Below are 17,606 nucleotides of genomic sequence, written 5' to 3' on the forward strand. Positions count from 1 at the left end.
AAATTCGCAGTTCAAAATGATACAGAAGTACACGTTGTTTTGTTTTGTGCTAGTTGTCACATTGTTGAAAAGAACAACTAGGCTAGTTCTCTGGAGAAATGCTATCGCTAACAACTTTATATCTAACAACTTTGTAAGTGACATCTGTGCCATAAGGATCAAATTACAAACAAACTTTGCACTTTGAACTGTCTTGTTATTGGTTATGCTCACTGCATTTTGAATAATCACTTCTGATATGATGCAATGCTAATAATGTGGTCAGAGAGGCCAAGATATCCTGACTGCAGAAAGCAGAAGCACATTATATGTAAGTAATCTACATTTTATGGTTTTAAATAGCTATCATTTTGTATATGATATTTATTAACGTGAGATTGTTTGTTTTAGGGATCTGTAGTGTTTTGCAAGTTTATAACATTTTATTTATTTTAGTTTTCCTACAATTTAGTAGCTAATTTGACACATAGTGGTTGTGGACTTTATGAGGATGTTCTTTATAAGTAATTTAAATCGTACAAAATATTTCACACAACATTTTCAGACGTGACTTGGTCATATCAATCTGTGGGAAGTCTTGACTATAATCCCTGATAGAATATGCAAAGCATAATCAGTAATAGTAAAATCACCAAATGAAACAGTTAGATGGCATTTATGCAAACAATAATTTTAGGGAGGAAAACAAAAATTGTAACAAAAATATTTTTTTGCATTTGTGTAAAACCTGAAGTGTTATCTGAGGGTTTTTTTGTTCCAATAAGCTTATTACAGCATGTTCACCAAATCTCAACCTTTTTTAATAGGTTATTTATATTTTACTAACTGTTTCTTAGTTTCACTGACTATATGTTATGGCACAGTGTTGACAACAAATAATAATAATATAAATTTTTGAGTTATCCAATTATTTTATCATTTACAGGTAAGATGACACCATTTTCTAAGAATACTGTATCTGTCCCACTCTGGATACCGTTTGTAATGCTTTTTGGTTCTGTCTGTGATGGTGGCAAAATCTTGGTGGTTCCTTGGTGGAGGGAAGTCACTGGGTGAACATGGAAGTCCTCATCAAGGCTTTACATGGTCAAGGGCACAGTGTTGATGTAATACGCACATACAACAGCTGGTTCGTAAAGGAGAACTCAACTTATTACAGCTCTATAACCATACCTAACACCAAAGGAATGAATGAAGAAATAGTAGATGACATGCTCAACAAAATAATAGACTATGAAAGAGGAAAGAACAACTGGCTGAGCGCTGTATGGCTGCATTATGATTTGATTCGTGTCATTTATAAAACCCATGAAATGGTATGTCATCTTATAATAAACATATTTGAAAGTGAAGAAATTCTGACAACACTGAAAGAAAAACGGTATGATCTGGTGCTCACTGATCCGGTGTGGGCTGCAGGAATTCTCCTGGCTCATAAACTCAAGTTACCCTTGGTGTATAATGTAAGATGGAGTGCTACTGGAGAAGGACACTTTGACATTGCTCCCTCGCCACTGTCCTATATCCCTATCACAGGATCTAGAAACACAGACAAAATGAATTTTTTCAAAGAGTAAAAATGTTTATTTTTATTTTCTAATGTACGTCGTGTACACCCATTTTAATGTGCCACAGTACCAAGCACTTTGTGACAAATATTTCCATCCACCTGTGAATTTTCTCCAACTTCTCCAGGGGCTGACATATGGCTTATGAGGGTTGATTTTGTTTTTGAGTTTCCACGTCCAACAATGCCAAATATCATCTACATTGGTGGCTTCCAGTGCAAACCAGCGAAGGCCCTTCCACATGACCTGGAAGTCTTCATGCAAAGTTCTGGAGAGCATGGAGTGGTTATCATGTCTCTAGGATCATTTATCAGTGTCCTACCAGATGAGATATCAACTGAAATAGCGGCAGCTTTTGCTCGGCTCCCTCAAAAGGTTATTTGGAGATACACTGGAAAAAGACCATCTACTTTGGGCAACAACACATTGCTGGTTGACTGGATGCCACAAAACGATCTTCTAGGGCATCCAAAGACTAAAGTTTTTATTGCACATGGTGGAACCAATGGAGTTCAAGAAGCTTTGTATCATGGTGTTCCAGTGGTTGGAATTCCACTGTTTTTTGACCAGTATGACAATCTTCTTCGATTACAAGACAGAGGAGGAGCCAAGATCATTTCGCTTGCAACTTTAGATCAAAACACACTGCATGCAACTATACAGGAATTAATCAGGGATTCATCCTACAGACTGAACATGCAGAGATTGTCTCATCTTCACAGAGATACACCACTTAAACCTTTAGACACCGCTCTCTTCTGGATTGAGTTTGTAATGAGACACAAAGGTGCTGCTCATCTTCGGTCAGAATCCTACAAACTTCCTTGGTACTCCTATCACTCAGTAGATGTTGTCGTTACATTGTTTGCAGTTCTCTTGATATTCACTCTCTCTGTATTTTTAACAGTTAGATATCTGTGTTTCAAGTGCTGCAGCAGAAAAAGGAAAACTGAGTGATACATTTGACACACATAAAAAATATTGGATTGTTTTATTCTGTTAAATGTGTGATGGGAAGGAAATATTAAATATAAGTATTTTTTAAATGCTTGTATTTTATTAATATTTCACATTTGTCTTTACAATTGTTGCCATACATTTAATGGAGTAATAAATATTGAATTCCTCCACTGTCTATGCACATTTTTCCTGAAAAAATTTATACAATTCCTGAGAATGTTTTTTTTTTTCACCTATTTTCTGTTCAGCTCCTTTTATGTCATTACATCCCACTAAATAAATTACAAGCGTTGCATATGTGAAGACAATCAAGCAGTGTAAGCAGAAACCATGTTCATTGGTTATTTTTCTGTGTTTTCACTAATATACTACTATAACCCTGATTACATCTATTGTTGTTTTAGGAACACATAAAACACCAGGACAGCAGCAGCAGCCTTTTTGTATTCGTGACTGTCCTTCTCAGCAACTCGCATCCAGCCTGGAGCACCCTCTAGAAGTGAACAGGTAATATTGAATTATCCAGACACTAGAGTTTCATTGAGTTTTCTAGAAATACATGATCTTGATGAAACAATGCCGAAATACATAATTCGCAAGCGTTATTCACTGAACAACCATTACACAATCTTGTCTGTCTATTTAATAATGTGGAAAAAGCAATAGACTGCTATAGATAGTAAAGATGTAAATGATCATTTATTACTGAGACGTTTGCCTTTGCATGCGGCATGTTCACAGTATTCAACAGATTGAACTCTTTTGAGTTTATTTATTGCCTCATGTGATCTCATTCCCCTCATTGCTTTCTCTCAAGGTCACAGTCCAGATACTGATAACAAACAGTTAAATGGGCACTGAGACAAATTACTGTTAAATCAGTAGTTATGTTGTTTTATAGCAAGTTATGCGCAAAGATATAGACACAGTCTTGAAATAACTGAAATTATTCTCTGCAAATTTACAGGTGAGTAAAAGTGTGCATTTTTAAAACATGTGTTCCACCATAAAGTCCATGATACAAACTTTGCACTTTGAACTTTATTGCTGTGGGCTGCTCTTTGCTTTTCATAAGATACCCTTTCATATGTTATAATGCTAAAGGAGTAATTTACCCATTTTCAGAGAAAGATTATCACTGAACAGCACTGAACAGAAGCAGTCATTATACCTGTAAGTTATCTACAGTTTCTGGATTAACACTACAGATTTATTCATGAAAGGGTAGTTATTCAAAATAAATGTTACATTTCTATTATTTTAAGATTAGCTGTAGCTTTATGTAAGAGTTTTAAAAATCTTTTTGAGAAAAACAATACAATTTAGTAGCTCTAGTGTGATGCCTGTGGATATGGACAGGGTAGTCCTTTACATTTGATTCTATATTGTGTGGAATATATATATATATATATATATATATATATATATATATATATATATATATATATATATGTGTGTGTGTGTGTGTGTGTGTGTGTGTGTGTGTGTGTGTGTGTGTATCAATATTAAATGTTTAGGATCAGTATGATATTTAAAGGCTTTTAAAGTTTCTTCTGTTCATTAAGGCTGCTTTTAAAAAAAAAAAAAAGACAAAAAAACAAATGCAGAGAAAAAGTATTGAAACAGTATATAAACAGTATTTCGATTTCTAAACAAATTAATTATTTGATGCAAAGCAATTTTTTTTATCAGCTATTACTCCAGTCTTCTGTGTCAAATTATCTTTGAGAATGTATTCTAATATATTAATTTATTTTCATTACTGCAAACAGTTGTACTGCCAAGTACTTTATTTATTTATTTTGGAAACGGATACTTTTTTCAGGATTTATAGCTGAGTAATAAAAAAAAAGCAATCTTTTGAACAGAATTGTTTGGGACTATCAACACACTGAATTTCTTATCGACTGTTTTATGGTATGGTAAACACTCCCATATTTCACACAGTACAATCTGACCTTATTTTAACAACTGTAAACTCAACCAATAGGGCCGAACGTTAAAAACATTCAATAACGACAAAACATGGATTGAAACTCAAACAGCTTTGTCATAGCAGAAGGGTTTGCTGAAGCTTCAGTGACACTCTAATCAGTGCAAAGTAGGCCTGCACTTCCATCTCTGCTTCGCTGGTCCTTCTATTTAAAGACCCCATTACAAAACGTTTTGGCAGATTTGAGTTTTTGCATGTAGAGAGAAAATAAACCAGACAGCCTAAAACTATACTGGAAACACATCAGTATGGATCCTTTAAAGTTGAGTAACAATTGTTCAGAATGTTTCTGCTTTCGGCATGTCATTTATTTTGCAGGATCACTTCACCTCAAACTAAATTGTCAAGTAAAATTTTAGATTGTTCAAGAATAGAGTTTAAAAGAGTATTTCCTTATGTTCAGAAGATCATTCCCTGGCAATACTGTTCAGGAAAAAGTGACTTAAGACAGGACAAACAAACAATTATAACAGAAGAATCGTATAGCAGTTACTATATCTGCTACACCAACTTTTATTTTTCCTGTGTAATTACAAGGCATTCCGATATTTGTGCATTCCAACACAAATACTGCGCTACTAGTGTACATTTATTTCCTTATTTTACTGACTATACTGTACTTCGCTACATATACTAATATTGTCCAATGTGTGTAATCCAATTATTTTATCATTTGCAGAAAGATCAGACCATTTTCTAAGAATATGGTTCCTGTCACCCTTTGGATACCAATCATAATCCTTTTTGCCCTCTCTCTGATGGTGGCAAAATCTTGGTGGTACCTTTGGAGGAAGTCACTGGGTGAACATGGACATCATTATCAAGGCTTTACATGATCAAGGGCACATTGTTGATGTAATACGCAGCTCCAGTAGCTGGTTCATCAAGGAGAATTCAACTTATTACGATTCTATAACAATACCTAACACGGAAGGAATGAATGAAGAATTTGTGGTAGATGTGTTTAACAAAATGATTGACTATGAAAGAGGAAATAGCTCCTGGCTTAGTGCTGTATGGCTGATTTGGGATACAGTTAATGTAATTTATGAAACCCATGAAATTATATGTCAGCTTATAATAAACATATTTGAAAGTGAAGAAATTCTAAAGACACTGAAAGAAAAGCAATATGATCTGGTGCTCACTGATCCAGGGTGGGGTGCAGGCATTTTCCTGGCTCATAAACTCAAGTTACCCTTGGTGTATAATGTAAGATGGACCTCTACTGGAGAGGGACATTTTGAGAGATCGCTCCTCACCATTGTCCTACATCCCTATCACAAGATCTAGAAACACAGACAAAATGAACTTTTTTCAGCGAGTACAAAATAGTATATATTATTTGCTAATGTACTTCCAATATGGCTATTTTAATTTGCCACAGTACCAAGCACTTTGTGACAAATATTTCCACCCACCTGTACGTTTTTATGAACTTCTCCAGGGGGCTGATATATGGCTTATGAGGGTTGATTTTGTTTTTGAGTTTCCACGTCCAACAATGCCAAATATCATCTACATTGGTGGCTTCCAGTGCAATCCAGCGAAGGCCCTTCCACATGACCTGGAAGTCTTCATGCAAAGTTCTGGAGAGCATGGAGTCGTTATCATGTCTCTAGGATCATTTATCAGTGTCCTACCAGATGATATAACTGCTGAAATAGCGGCAGCTTTTGCTCGGCTCCCTCAAAAGGTTATTTGGAGATACACTGGAAAAAGACCATCTACTTTGGGCAACAACACATTGCTGGTTGACTGGATGCCACAAAACGATCTTCTAGGGCATCCAAAGACTAAAGTTTTTATTGCACATGGTGGAACCAATGGAGTTCAAGAAGCTTTGTATCATGGTGTTCCAGTGGTTGGAATTCCACTGTTTTTTGACCAGTATGACAATCTTCTTCGATTACAAGACAGAGGAGGAGCCAAGATCATTTCGCTTGCAACTTTAGATCAAAACACACTGCATGCAACTATACAGGAATTAATCAGGGATTCATCCTACAGACTGAACATGCAGAGATTGTCTCATCTTCACAGAGATACACCACTTAAACCTTTAGACACCGCTCTCTTCTGGATTGAGTTTGTAATGAGACACAAAGGTGCTGCTCATCTTCGGTCAGAATCCTACAAACTTCCTTGGTACATCTATCACTCAGTAGATGTTGCAGTTACATTGTTTGCAGTTCTCTTGATATTCACTCTCTCTGTATTTTTAACAGTTAGATATCTGTGTTTCAAGTGCTGCAGCAGAAAAAGGAAAACTGAGTGATACATTTGACAAACTACTGGATTGTATTTATTCTGTTAAATGTGTGATGGGAAGGTATATTTTTAAATGGTTGTGTTTCATTGAAATTGCATTCAAATTTGTCTTTACAATTGTTGCCATACATTTAATGGAGTAATAAATATTGAATTCCTCCACTGTCTATGCCCTTTTTTCCAGAAAAAAATGTATACATTTCTGTTCAGCTCTATTATGTCATTACATCCCACTAAATAAATTACAAGCGTTGCATATGTGAAGACAATCAAGCAGTGTAAGCAGAAACCATGTTCATTGGTTATTTTTCTGTGTTTTCACTAATATACTACTATAACTCTGATTACATCTATTGTTGTTTTAGGAACACATAAAACACCAGGACAGCAGCAGCAGCCTTTTGTATTCGTGACTGTCCTTCTCAGCAACTCGCATCCAGCCTGGAGCACCCTCTAGAAGTGAACAGGTAATATTGAATTATCCAGACACTAGAGTTTCATTGAGTTTTCTAGAAATACATGATCTTGATGAAACAATGCCGAAATACATAATTCGCAAGCGTTATTCACTGAACAACCATTACACAATCTTGTCTGTCTATTTAATAATGTGGAAAAAAGCAATAGACTGCTATAGATAGTAAAGGTGTAAATGATCATTTATTACTGAGACGTTTGCCTTTGCATGCGGCATGTTCACAGTGTTCAACAGATTGAACTCTTTTGAGTTTATTTATTGCCTCATGTGTTCTCATTCCCTCATTGCTTTCTCTCAAGGTCACAGTCCAGATACTGATAACAAACAGTTAAATGGGCACTGAGACAAATTACTGTTAAATCAGTAGTTATGTTTTTTTGTAGTAAGTTAGTGCGCAAAGATATAGTCACAGTCTTGAAATAACTGAAATTATTCTCTGCAAATTTACAGGTGAGTAAAAGTGTGCATTTTTAAAACATGTGTTCCACCATAAAGTCCATGATACAAACTTTGCACTTTGAACTTTATTGCTGTGGGCTGCTCTTTGCTTTTCATAAGATACCCTTTCATATGTTATAATGCTAAAGGAGTAATTTACCCATTTTCAGAGAAAGATTATCACTGAACAGCACTGAACAGAAGCAGTCATTATACCTGTAAGTTATCTACAGTTTCTGGATTAACACTACAGATTTATTCATGAAAGGGTAGTTATTCAAAATAAATGTTACATTTCTATTATTTTAAGATTAGCTGTAGCTTTATGTAAGAGTTTTAAAAATCTTTTTTGAGAAAAACAATACAATTTAGTAGCTCTAGTGTGATGCCTGTGGATATGGACAGGGTAGTCCTTTACATTTGATTCTATATTGTGTGGAATATATATATATATATATATATATATATATATATATATATATATATATATATATGTGTGTGTGTGTGTGTGTGTGTGTGTGTGTGTGTGTGTGTGTGTGTGTGTGTGTGTGTGTGTGTGTGTATCAATATTAAATGTTTAGGATCAGTATGATATTTAAAGGCTTTTAAAGTTTCTTCTGTTCATTAAGGCTGCATTTTTTAAAAAAAAGACAAAAAAAACAAATGCAGAGAAAAAGTATTGAAACAGTATATAAACAGTATTTCGATTTCTAAACAAATTAATTATTTGATGCAAAGCAATTTTTTTTATCAGCTATTACTCCAGTCTTCTGTGTCAAATTATCTTTGAGAATGTATTCTAATATATTAATTTATTTTCATTACTGCAAACAGTTGTACTGCCAAGTGCTTTATTTATTTATTTTGGAAACGGATACTTTTTCAGGATTTATAGCTGAGTAATAAAAAAAAAGCAATCTTTTGAACAGAATTGTTTGGGACTATCAACACACTGAATTTCTTATCGACTGTTTTATGGTATGGTAAACACTCCCATATTTCACACAGTACAATCTGACCTTATTTTAACAACTGTAAACTCAACCAATAGGGCGAACGTTAAAAACATTCAATAACGACAAAACATGGATTGAAACTCAAACAGCTTTGTCATAGCAGAAGGGTTTGCTGAAGCTTCAGTGACACTCTAATCAGTGCAAAGTAGGCCTGCACTTCCATCTCTGCTTCGCTGGTCCTTCTATTTAAAGACCCCATTACAAAACGTTTTGGCAGATTTGAGTTTTTGCATGTAGAGAAAAATAAACCAGACAGCCTAAAACTATACTGGAAACACATCAGTATGGATCCTTTAAAGTTGAGTAACAATTGTTCAGAATGTTTCTGCTTTCGGCATGTCATTTATTTTGCAGGATCACTTCACCTCAAACTAAATTGTCAAGTAAAATTTTAGATTGTTCAAGAATAGAGTTTAAAAGAGTATTTCCTTATGTTCAGAAGATCATTCCCTGGCAATACTGTTCAGGAAAAAGTGACTTAAGACAGGACAAACAAACAATTATAACAGAAGAATCGTATAGCAGTTACTATATCTGCTACACCAACTTTTATTTTTCCTGTGTAATTACAAGGCATTCCGATATTTGTGCATTCCAACACAAATACTGCGCTACTAGTGTACATTTATTTCCTTATTTTACTGACTACACTGTACTTCGCTACATATACTAATATTGTCCAATGTGTGTAATCCAATTATTTTATCATTTACAGAAAGATCAGACCATTTTCTAAGAATATGGTTCCTGTCACCCTTTGGATACCAATCATAATCCTTTTTGGCCCTCTCTGTGATGGTGGCAAAATCTTGGTGGTACCTTTGGAGGGAAGTCACTGGGTGAACATGGACATCATTATCAAGGCTTTACATGATCAAGGGCACATTGTTGATGTAATACGCAGCTCCAGTAGCTGGTTCATCAAGGAGAATTCAACTTATTACGATTCTATAACAATACCTAACACGGAAGGAATGAATGAAGAATTTGTGGTAGATGTGTTTAACAAAATGATTGACTATGAAAGAGGAAATAGCTCCTGGCTTAGTGCTGTATGGCTGATTTGGGATACAGTTAATGTAATTTATGAAACCCATGAAATTATATGTCAGCTTATAATAAACATATTTGAAAGTGAAGAAATTCTAAAGACACTGAAAGAAAAGCAATATGATCTGGTGCTCACTGATCCAGGGTGGGGTGCAGGCATTTTCCTGGCTCATAAACTCAAGTTACCCTTGGTGTATAATGTAAGATGGACCTCTACTGGAGAGGGACATTTTGAGATCGCTCCCTCACCATTGTCCTACATCCCTATCACAAGATCTAGAAACACAGACAAAATGAACTTTTTTCAGCGAGTACAAAATAGTATATATTATTTGCTAATGTACTTCCAATATGGCTATTTTAATTTGCCACAGTACCAAGCACTTTGTGACAAATATTTCCACCCACCTGTACGTTTTTATGAACTTCTCCAGGGGGCTGATATATGGCTTATGAGGGTTGATTTTGTTTTTGAGTTTCCACGTCCAACAATGCCAAATATCATCTACATTGGTGGCTTCCAGTGCAATCCAGCGAAGGCCCTTCCACATGACCTGGAAGTCTTCATGCAAAGTTCTGGAGAGCATGGAGTCGTTATCATGTCTCTAGGATCATTTATCAGTGTCCTACCAGATGATATAACTGCTGAAATAGCGGCAGCTTTTGCTCGGCTCCCTCAAAAGGTTATTTGGAGATACACTGGAAAAGACCATCTACTTTGGGCAACAACACATTGCTGGTTGACTGGATGCCACAAAACGATCTTCTAGGGCATCCAAAGACTAAAGTTTTTATTGCACATGGTGGAACCAATGGAGTTCAAGAAGCTTTGTATCATGGTGTTCCAGTGGTTGGAATTCCACTGTTTTTTGACCAGTATGACAATCTTCTTCGATTACAAGACAGAGGAGGAGCCAAGATCATTTAAAAGCAACTTTAGATCAAAACACACTGCATGCAGCTATACAGGAATTAATCAGGATTCATCCTACAGACTGAACATGCAGAGATTGTCTCATCTTCACAGAGATACACCACTTAAACCTTTAGACACCGCTCTCTTCTGGATTGAGTTTGTAATGAGACACAAAGGTGCTGCTCATCTTCGGTCAGAATCCTACAAACTTCCTTGGTACATCTATCACTCAGTAGATGTTGCAGTTACATTGTTTGCAGTTCTCTTGATATTCACTCTCTCTGTATTTTTAACAGTTAGATATCTGTGTTTCAAGTGCTGCAGCAGAAAAAGGAAAACTGAGTGATACATTTGACAAACTACTGGATTGTATTTATTCTGTTAAATGTGTGATGGGAAGGTATATTTTTAAATGGTTGTGTTTCATTGAAATTGCATTCAAATTTGTCTTTACAATTGTTGCCATACATTTAATGGAGTAATAAATATTGAATTCCTCCACTGTCTATGCCCTTTTTTCCAGAAAAAAATGTATACATTTCTGTTCAGCTCTATTATGTCATTACATCCCACTAAATAAATTACAAGCGTTGCATATGTGAAGACAATCAAGCAGTGTAAGCAGAAACCATGTTCATTGGTTATTTTTCTGTGTTTTCACTAATATACTACTATAACTCTGATTACATCTATTGTTGTTTTAGGAACACATAAAACACCAGGACAGCAGCAGCAGCCTTTTTGTATTCGTGACTGTCCTTCTCAGCAACTCGCATCCAGCCTGGAGCACCCTCTAGAAGTGAACAGGTAATATTGAATTATCCAGACACTAGAGTTTCATTGAGTTTTCTAGAAATACATGATCTTGATGAAACAATGCGAAAATACATAATTCGCAAGCGTTATTCACTGAACAACCATTACACAATCTTGTCTGTCTATTTAATAATGTGGAAAAAAGCAATAGACTGCTATAGATAGTAAAGGTGTAAATGATCATTTATTACTGAGACGTTTGCCTTTGCATGCGGCATGTTCACAGTATTCAACAGATTGAACTCTTTTGAGTTTATTTATTGCCTCATGTGTTCTCATTCCCTCATTGCTTTCTCTCAAGGTCACAGTCCAGATACTGATAACAAACAGTTAAATGGGCACTGAGACAAATTACTGTTAAATCAGTAGTTATGTTTTTTTAGTAAGTTATGCGCAAAGATATAGTCACAGTCTTGAAATAACTGAAATTATTCTCTGCAAATTTACAGGTGAGTAAAAGTGTGCATTTTTAAAACATATGTTTTGCCATAAAGTCCGTGATACAAATTAACTTTGCACTTTGAACTTTATTGCTGTGTTGTTTGCTTTTCATAAGATACCCTTTCATATGGTATAATGCTAAAGGAGTAATTTACCCATTTTCAGAGAAAGATTATCACTGAACAGCACTGAACAGAAGCAGTCATTATACCTGTAAGTTATCTACAGTTTATTAATGAAAGGATATTGATTTAAAGTAAATGTTGCATTTCCATTATTTTAAGATTATCTCTAGTTTTGTTAATTCATTGTGAGAAAGACAATACAATTTACAATAGTAACCTTAGTGTGATACTTGTAAATATGGACAGGATACTTCATTGCTTTAGATTTTGTATTGTGTGCAATTTTTTTAAGACATAAAAAACAATAATACTGTGAAACAGTGTGGCACTTTTAAAAAAAGAGTTTTCTATTTTAATATATTAAAACTATGTATTTTTTTATGCAAAGCTGAATTTTTATCAGCTAGTACTCCAGTCTTCAGTGTTAAATAATCTTTTGTTTTATTCTAATATACTGATTTATTTTTAATACTGAATAATGCTACATTTATTTATTTATTTGTATTGATTAAAAATATATATTTATTTATGTAAACTGATATTTCAGGATTTTTAAATGTTTTTTTATTTATTAGTTTTTATTTTTTTAATTCTAATAAAAATGTTTGTGAGTGAGTGTGTATTTTTCAGAAATGCACTAACACATGGAAATGCTAATTTAGCAGAAATGAATTTGTGAATCGATTTTACTTGTATGAGTTGGAAATAATATTAATAGGCCTACAACTGATTGTAAAACTAAATGTCTATGCTTGACAAACTAGTTTTTTATTTCAGTTTGCTAATTTTATGACATCTTGTTGTCCTGGGTCTCTTTGTGGAATTTAGGCTCCTTGTGTTTTAGTGTTCCATTTAAATCTTACTAGAGTCGTCACGTGACGTGCTTTACACCACTGCATCCGACGCTTTGCATTGCACATGGTGATGTATGGCTTGGATGCAGCTGCTCGGCCTTGGAAACCCATTCCAGTTCCACGGTGGAATTCACTGAGCTCCTGAGAGCGACCCATTCTTTCACAAATGTTTGTAAAACAGTCTGCATGCCTAGGTGCTTGATTTTATACACCTGTAGCCATGATTCCGTTTATTTGAATGGGTGAGCCAATACTTTTGGCAATATAGTGTGTGCATGTATGTATGTGTGTGTGTGTCTATTTTGTATACAACACTGGGGTATTTATTCAGAATAAAAGTAAGATTTAATTATATCAGAGATCATCTGTAGTTTTATACAGTTTTCAAGAAATTATTTGATAAAGACATTTTTCTTTCTTTGATGCACTTTAGGAGCCCCAGTAAGATGCTTTTTGATGTTAATGTTCTTTATATTTGATTTTTACTGTGAAATTTGTATGCTGAAGACAACGTTTTTGCAAAAATATTAATTTACTTACCATATCCATATGAATAGCAGACTCTTATATTGAAATCAACTTATAAAGTAGAATCAATCAGACCAATGAGACAGCAACAATATACAAGTGCTGTGACTCAGTTAGTACAGGTAAATGCTAATATTAATTTGTCAGTTGGAGGCAAAAAAAGATAGTTGTCAAGTGTCGGTACCTTGTACTCTGGTAAGTTGCAGAGGCTTGATCGTGCATGAGGAGGGCATAATAGAACACTACTAAAGTCCAGTCTTCAGAGAACAAGAGCTTGGACAAGGAGTTGTGTGGTGTGCTTTGTTAGGAATGGTCTATTCTTGCTGATGTTGTATAAGGAAAACCTGCAGGACTGGCCAGTTTTAGCAATATTGTCTGTGAAGCTAATCATCCATGAAAATATCTAAAATAGAAAAATGTATATTATAGACATTATAAAATGTCTTAAAGGTACTACTTCCTAAGACAGAACAGAGTACAAAGGGGCACCAGTACTATTTCTGGGCCCCTGGACAGCTTTCCCACTTGGCCTACCCTTGCGTTAGAAGTCACGTTTCTGTTGATTCTCACATTGAAAAAAAATGGCAACAGTTACCCCCAATCAAAATTGTGTTTCCCTCTTGGGGACCCCGTTCATCATTGGGCCCTCTTCTACCAAGTGCTGGATGCTGTTATGGCTGCGCTGTAACAAATGATTAGTACTAGCTTAATTGGAGTGGTTAGCGGTTCGACATTGCACCCATATTAAAAAGCTGGGGTTAAGGGGTGGTGTGGGATTCGACCACAATGAGGGCACATCTGTCCTCTGCTTGGTCTAAGTCAATCCTCACAGCTGTGAAGAGAGTGAGAGAAGGCTAGTCATTCACTGTTACTATTTCAGAGACTGTTGGGTCCAATGGCAGCTGCTTTCAATGTCAAACCTTTTGGCCTGCCGTACATGAAACCCTTGAAGTGGTGGCTCAGGACCAGAGGGTTTTCCACAAGGGGCAACCCGCTTTGCCTCATAAAAACATGTGGAAATGCTTGTGTGCCTTAGGCATGTGGAGGAAACCTTGGTTTCTGCCCAGGGTCTGTCGGGAGGTCACCATCTCACGTGGCATATAAATTGCCTGTAGATGCTAGCCATGTTTCAGGCTCTGAAACACGCCAAGACACTATCATGTGCTTGTTCGCATAGACAGCACATTGGTGATCTCTTACATCAATCACTGGGGGGTCTGCATTAGCACCCCCTTTACAGGTTGGCACACCAGATCCTTCTGTGACCCGAGGGGAAGCTCCTTAATATTTTCTGGTATCTCAATCGAGACAGGAGCTGAGACCCGGGGAATGGAAGCTCTATCCTGAGGTGGTGGAGCAGTTCCGGAGTATGTTTAGCCAGGTATGAGTGATCTTATTTACGTCTGGAGTGAACTCGCATTGTCCCTTCACATTCACAAATCCAGTTCCTCTTGGACTGTATGCTATGGTACAGAAGTGGCAGAGGCTGCGTCTGTCCGCTTTCTCCCTGATTGCTCTGCTTACTGGACTTCTGGAGAGAGTGTGCCCCGGACAGGGTGGGTCTGCTTCCTTTTAGCCCCTTTTTGGCTGTGCAAAGCATGGTTCTTGGAGCTAATGGCCCTTCTAAACGGATCTCTGTGGGAACTATTCTTTCAGGCGGGGGGCTCAGTATGGCGGCATGGGCATATTATAATAAGATGGTATAATGCAACTTATTTGTGTTTCTTTTCATAGCTTATATTCCTTTGTTTTCTTAACATAAGCACATTCGTGGGAGTTGTTGATATTGTTTCATTTTTGTTTTACAGTTGAATTATAACATATATCCTATGTAGACAGACTGTTTATTTCTATTAAATTAATTTATTCCAAAATAACTTTGCTCTGCCCATTACTGATATGTGTAAAAATTAAAAATTAAGAACTGTGTAAAAATTAAAAAAGTGTATGCCAGTACAGCACAGTGTCTTAGCCCAAATAATACTTTCCATATTTATGCAATCTCATTATTTTATCATTTACAGGCAAGATGACACCATTTTCTAAGAATACTGTATCTGTCCCACTCTGGATACCGTTTGTAATGCTTTTTGGTTCTGTCTGTGATGGTGGCAAAATCTTGGTGGTGCCTTTGGAGGGAAGTCACTGGGTGAACATGGAAGTCCTCATCAAGGCTTTACATGGTCAAGGGCACAGTGTTGATGTATTACGCCCCTCCAGTAGCTGGTTTATCAAGGAGAATTCAACTTATTATGGTTCTATAACTATACCCAGCACCGAAGCAATGGATGAAAAATTTATAGAAAACATGGTTTCCGAATCAATCAACTATGAAAGTGGAAAGAGCAACTGGCTGGGCACTTTAAGTCTGTATTTGGATACAGTTAAATACACTTATAAAATGCATGAAATGGTATGTCAACTTATAATAAACATGTTTGAAAGTGAGGAAATTATGAAGACACTGAAGGAAAAGCAATATGATCTGGTGCTCACTGATCCGGTGTGGGCTGCAGGCATTTTCCTGGCTCATAAATTCAAGTTACCCTTGGTGTATAATGTAAGATGGACCACTCCTGGAGAGGGACATTTTGAGATCGCTCCCTCACCGTTGTCCTACATCCCTATCACAAGATCTAGAAACACAGACAAAATGAACTTTTTTCAACGAGTGCAAAATATTTTCAGTTATTTGCTAATGTACTTTCAGTATGGCTATTTTAATTTGGCACAGTACCAAGCACTTTGTGACAAATATTTCCACCCACCTGTACGTTTTTATGAACTTCTCCAGGGGGCTGATATATGGCTTATGAGGGTTGATTTTGTTTTTGAATTTCCACGTCCAACAATGCCAAATGTCATCTACATTGGTGGCTTCCAGTGCAATCCAGCGAAGGCCCTTCCACATGACCTGGAAGTCTTCATGCAAAGTTCTGGAGAGCATGGAGTGGTTATCATGTCTCTAGGATCATTTATCAGTGTCCTACCAGATGAGATATCAACTGAAATAGCGGCAGCTTTTGCTCGGCTCCCTCAAAAGGTTATTTGGAGATACACTGGAAAAAGACCATCTACTTTGGGCAACAACACATTGCTGGTTGACTGGATGCCACAAAATGATCTTCTAGGGCATCCAAAGACTAAAGTTTTTATTGCACATGGTGGAACCAATGGAGTTCAAGAAGCTTTGTATCATGGTGTTCCAGTGGTTGGAATTCCACTGTTTTTTGACCAGTATGACAATCTTCTTCGATTACAAGACAGAGGAGGAGCCAAGATCATTTCCCTTGAAATTTTAGATCAAAACACACTGCATGCAACTATACAGAAATTAATCAGGGATTCATCCTACAGACTGAACATGCAGAGATTGTCTCATCTTCACAGAGATACACCACTTAAACCTTTAGACACCGCTCTCTTCTGGATTGAGTTTGTAATGAGACACAAAGGTGCTGCTCATCTTCGGTCAGAATCCTACAAACTTCCTTGGTACTCCTATCACTCAGTAGATGTTGTCGTTACATTGTTTGCAGTTCTCTTGATATTCACTCTTTCTGTATTTTTAACAGTTAGATATCTGTGTTTCAAGTGCTGCAGCAGAAAAAGGAAAAATGAGTGATACATTTGCGTATCTTACATGTATGTCTTTTTCTTTATTAATGTTATGATCAGCAAACTCAGCTTGGTATAGGAATCATGATGGTATAATGCAGAGTCTTGTCTGAAAATTAAATACCCTTGCGTTTTTGAGCCACACTAATGTCTTTATTAATAATTGTACCAGTTCCGTGTGCTGCTCATTACATAAGTACTCAAACACACTGCATCTTACTTAGTTTTTACTGATTCTTTATCCCTGTTATTGCTGTATTATTCTAAAAAATATCTGAAAACTTTGTATTGCACTTTTTGTTTATTTTTTTCTTCATGATTAATCAGCCAAAATGGCAATATTTGGAGAGAATGTTAATTGTGAACTAACTGCAGCCAACTCAAGACTGCTGAATTTAAACATTAACCTGACCTGTTGTCAGTAACCATTTTTAACTCGCAATGTTATGTTTTATGTTTTATCAGCACCCTGTACAAACATTTACAGACTTTATTAGCAAGTAAAGAGGTAAAGATTTACATTTTTTAAAGGGC

At 36.1% G+C, this 17,606-nt stretch overlaps 1 protein-coding gene and 3 pseudogenes across 3 annotated transcripts; all 4 read left to right on the top strand.

The window, feature by feature from the left end:
• The first annotated feature begins 200 nt into the window (after window positions 1-200).
• On the top strand, window positions 201-17,358 carry LOC122363031 (UDP-glucuronosyltransferase 2C1-like). Of its 3 annotated transcripts, XM_043264901.1 has the most exons (3): window positions 11,413-11,497; window positions 12,113-12,160; window positions 15,479-17,358. In XM_043264901.1, the coding sequence occupies exon 3, from the start codon at window positions 15,484-15,486 to the stop codon at window positions 17,077-17,079; it is 1,596 nt and encodes a 531-aa protein (XP_043120836.1). In that variant the 5' UTR covers window positions 11,413-11,497; window positions 12,113-12,160; window positions 15,479-15,483; the 3' UTR covers window positions 17,080-17,358. The 3 variants fall into 3 exon arrangements, with proteins under 3 accessions (XP_043120835.1, XP_043120837.1, XP_043120836.1); XM_043264900.1 differs by lacking the exons at window positions 11,413-11,497; window positions 12,113-12,160 and adding an exon at window positions 201-310; XM_043264902.1 differs by lacking the exon at window positions 12,113-12,160 and having other exon boundaries at window positions 11,389-11,497.
• Window positions 260-2,701, top strand: LOC122363035 (annotated as a pseudogene).
• LOC122363037 lies at window positions 5,201-7,057 on the top strand (annotated as a pseudogene).
• LOC122363034 overlaps window positions 7,207-17,606 on the top strand; it is a 76,511-nt pseudogene continuing 66,111 nt past the window's right edge.

The sequence above is a fragment of the Puntigrus tetrazona genome, chromosome 18 (genome assembly GCF_018831695.1).
Source record: "Puntigrus tetrazona isolate hp1 chromosome 18, ASM1883169v1, whole genome shotgun sequence".
Classification (NCBI taxonomy): domain Eukaryota; kingdom Metazoa; phylum Chordata; class Actinopteri; order Cypriniformes; family Cyprinidae; genus Puntigrus; species Puntigrus tetrazona.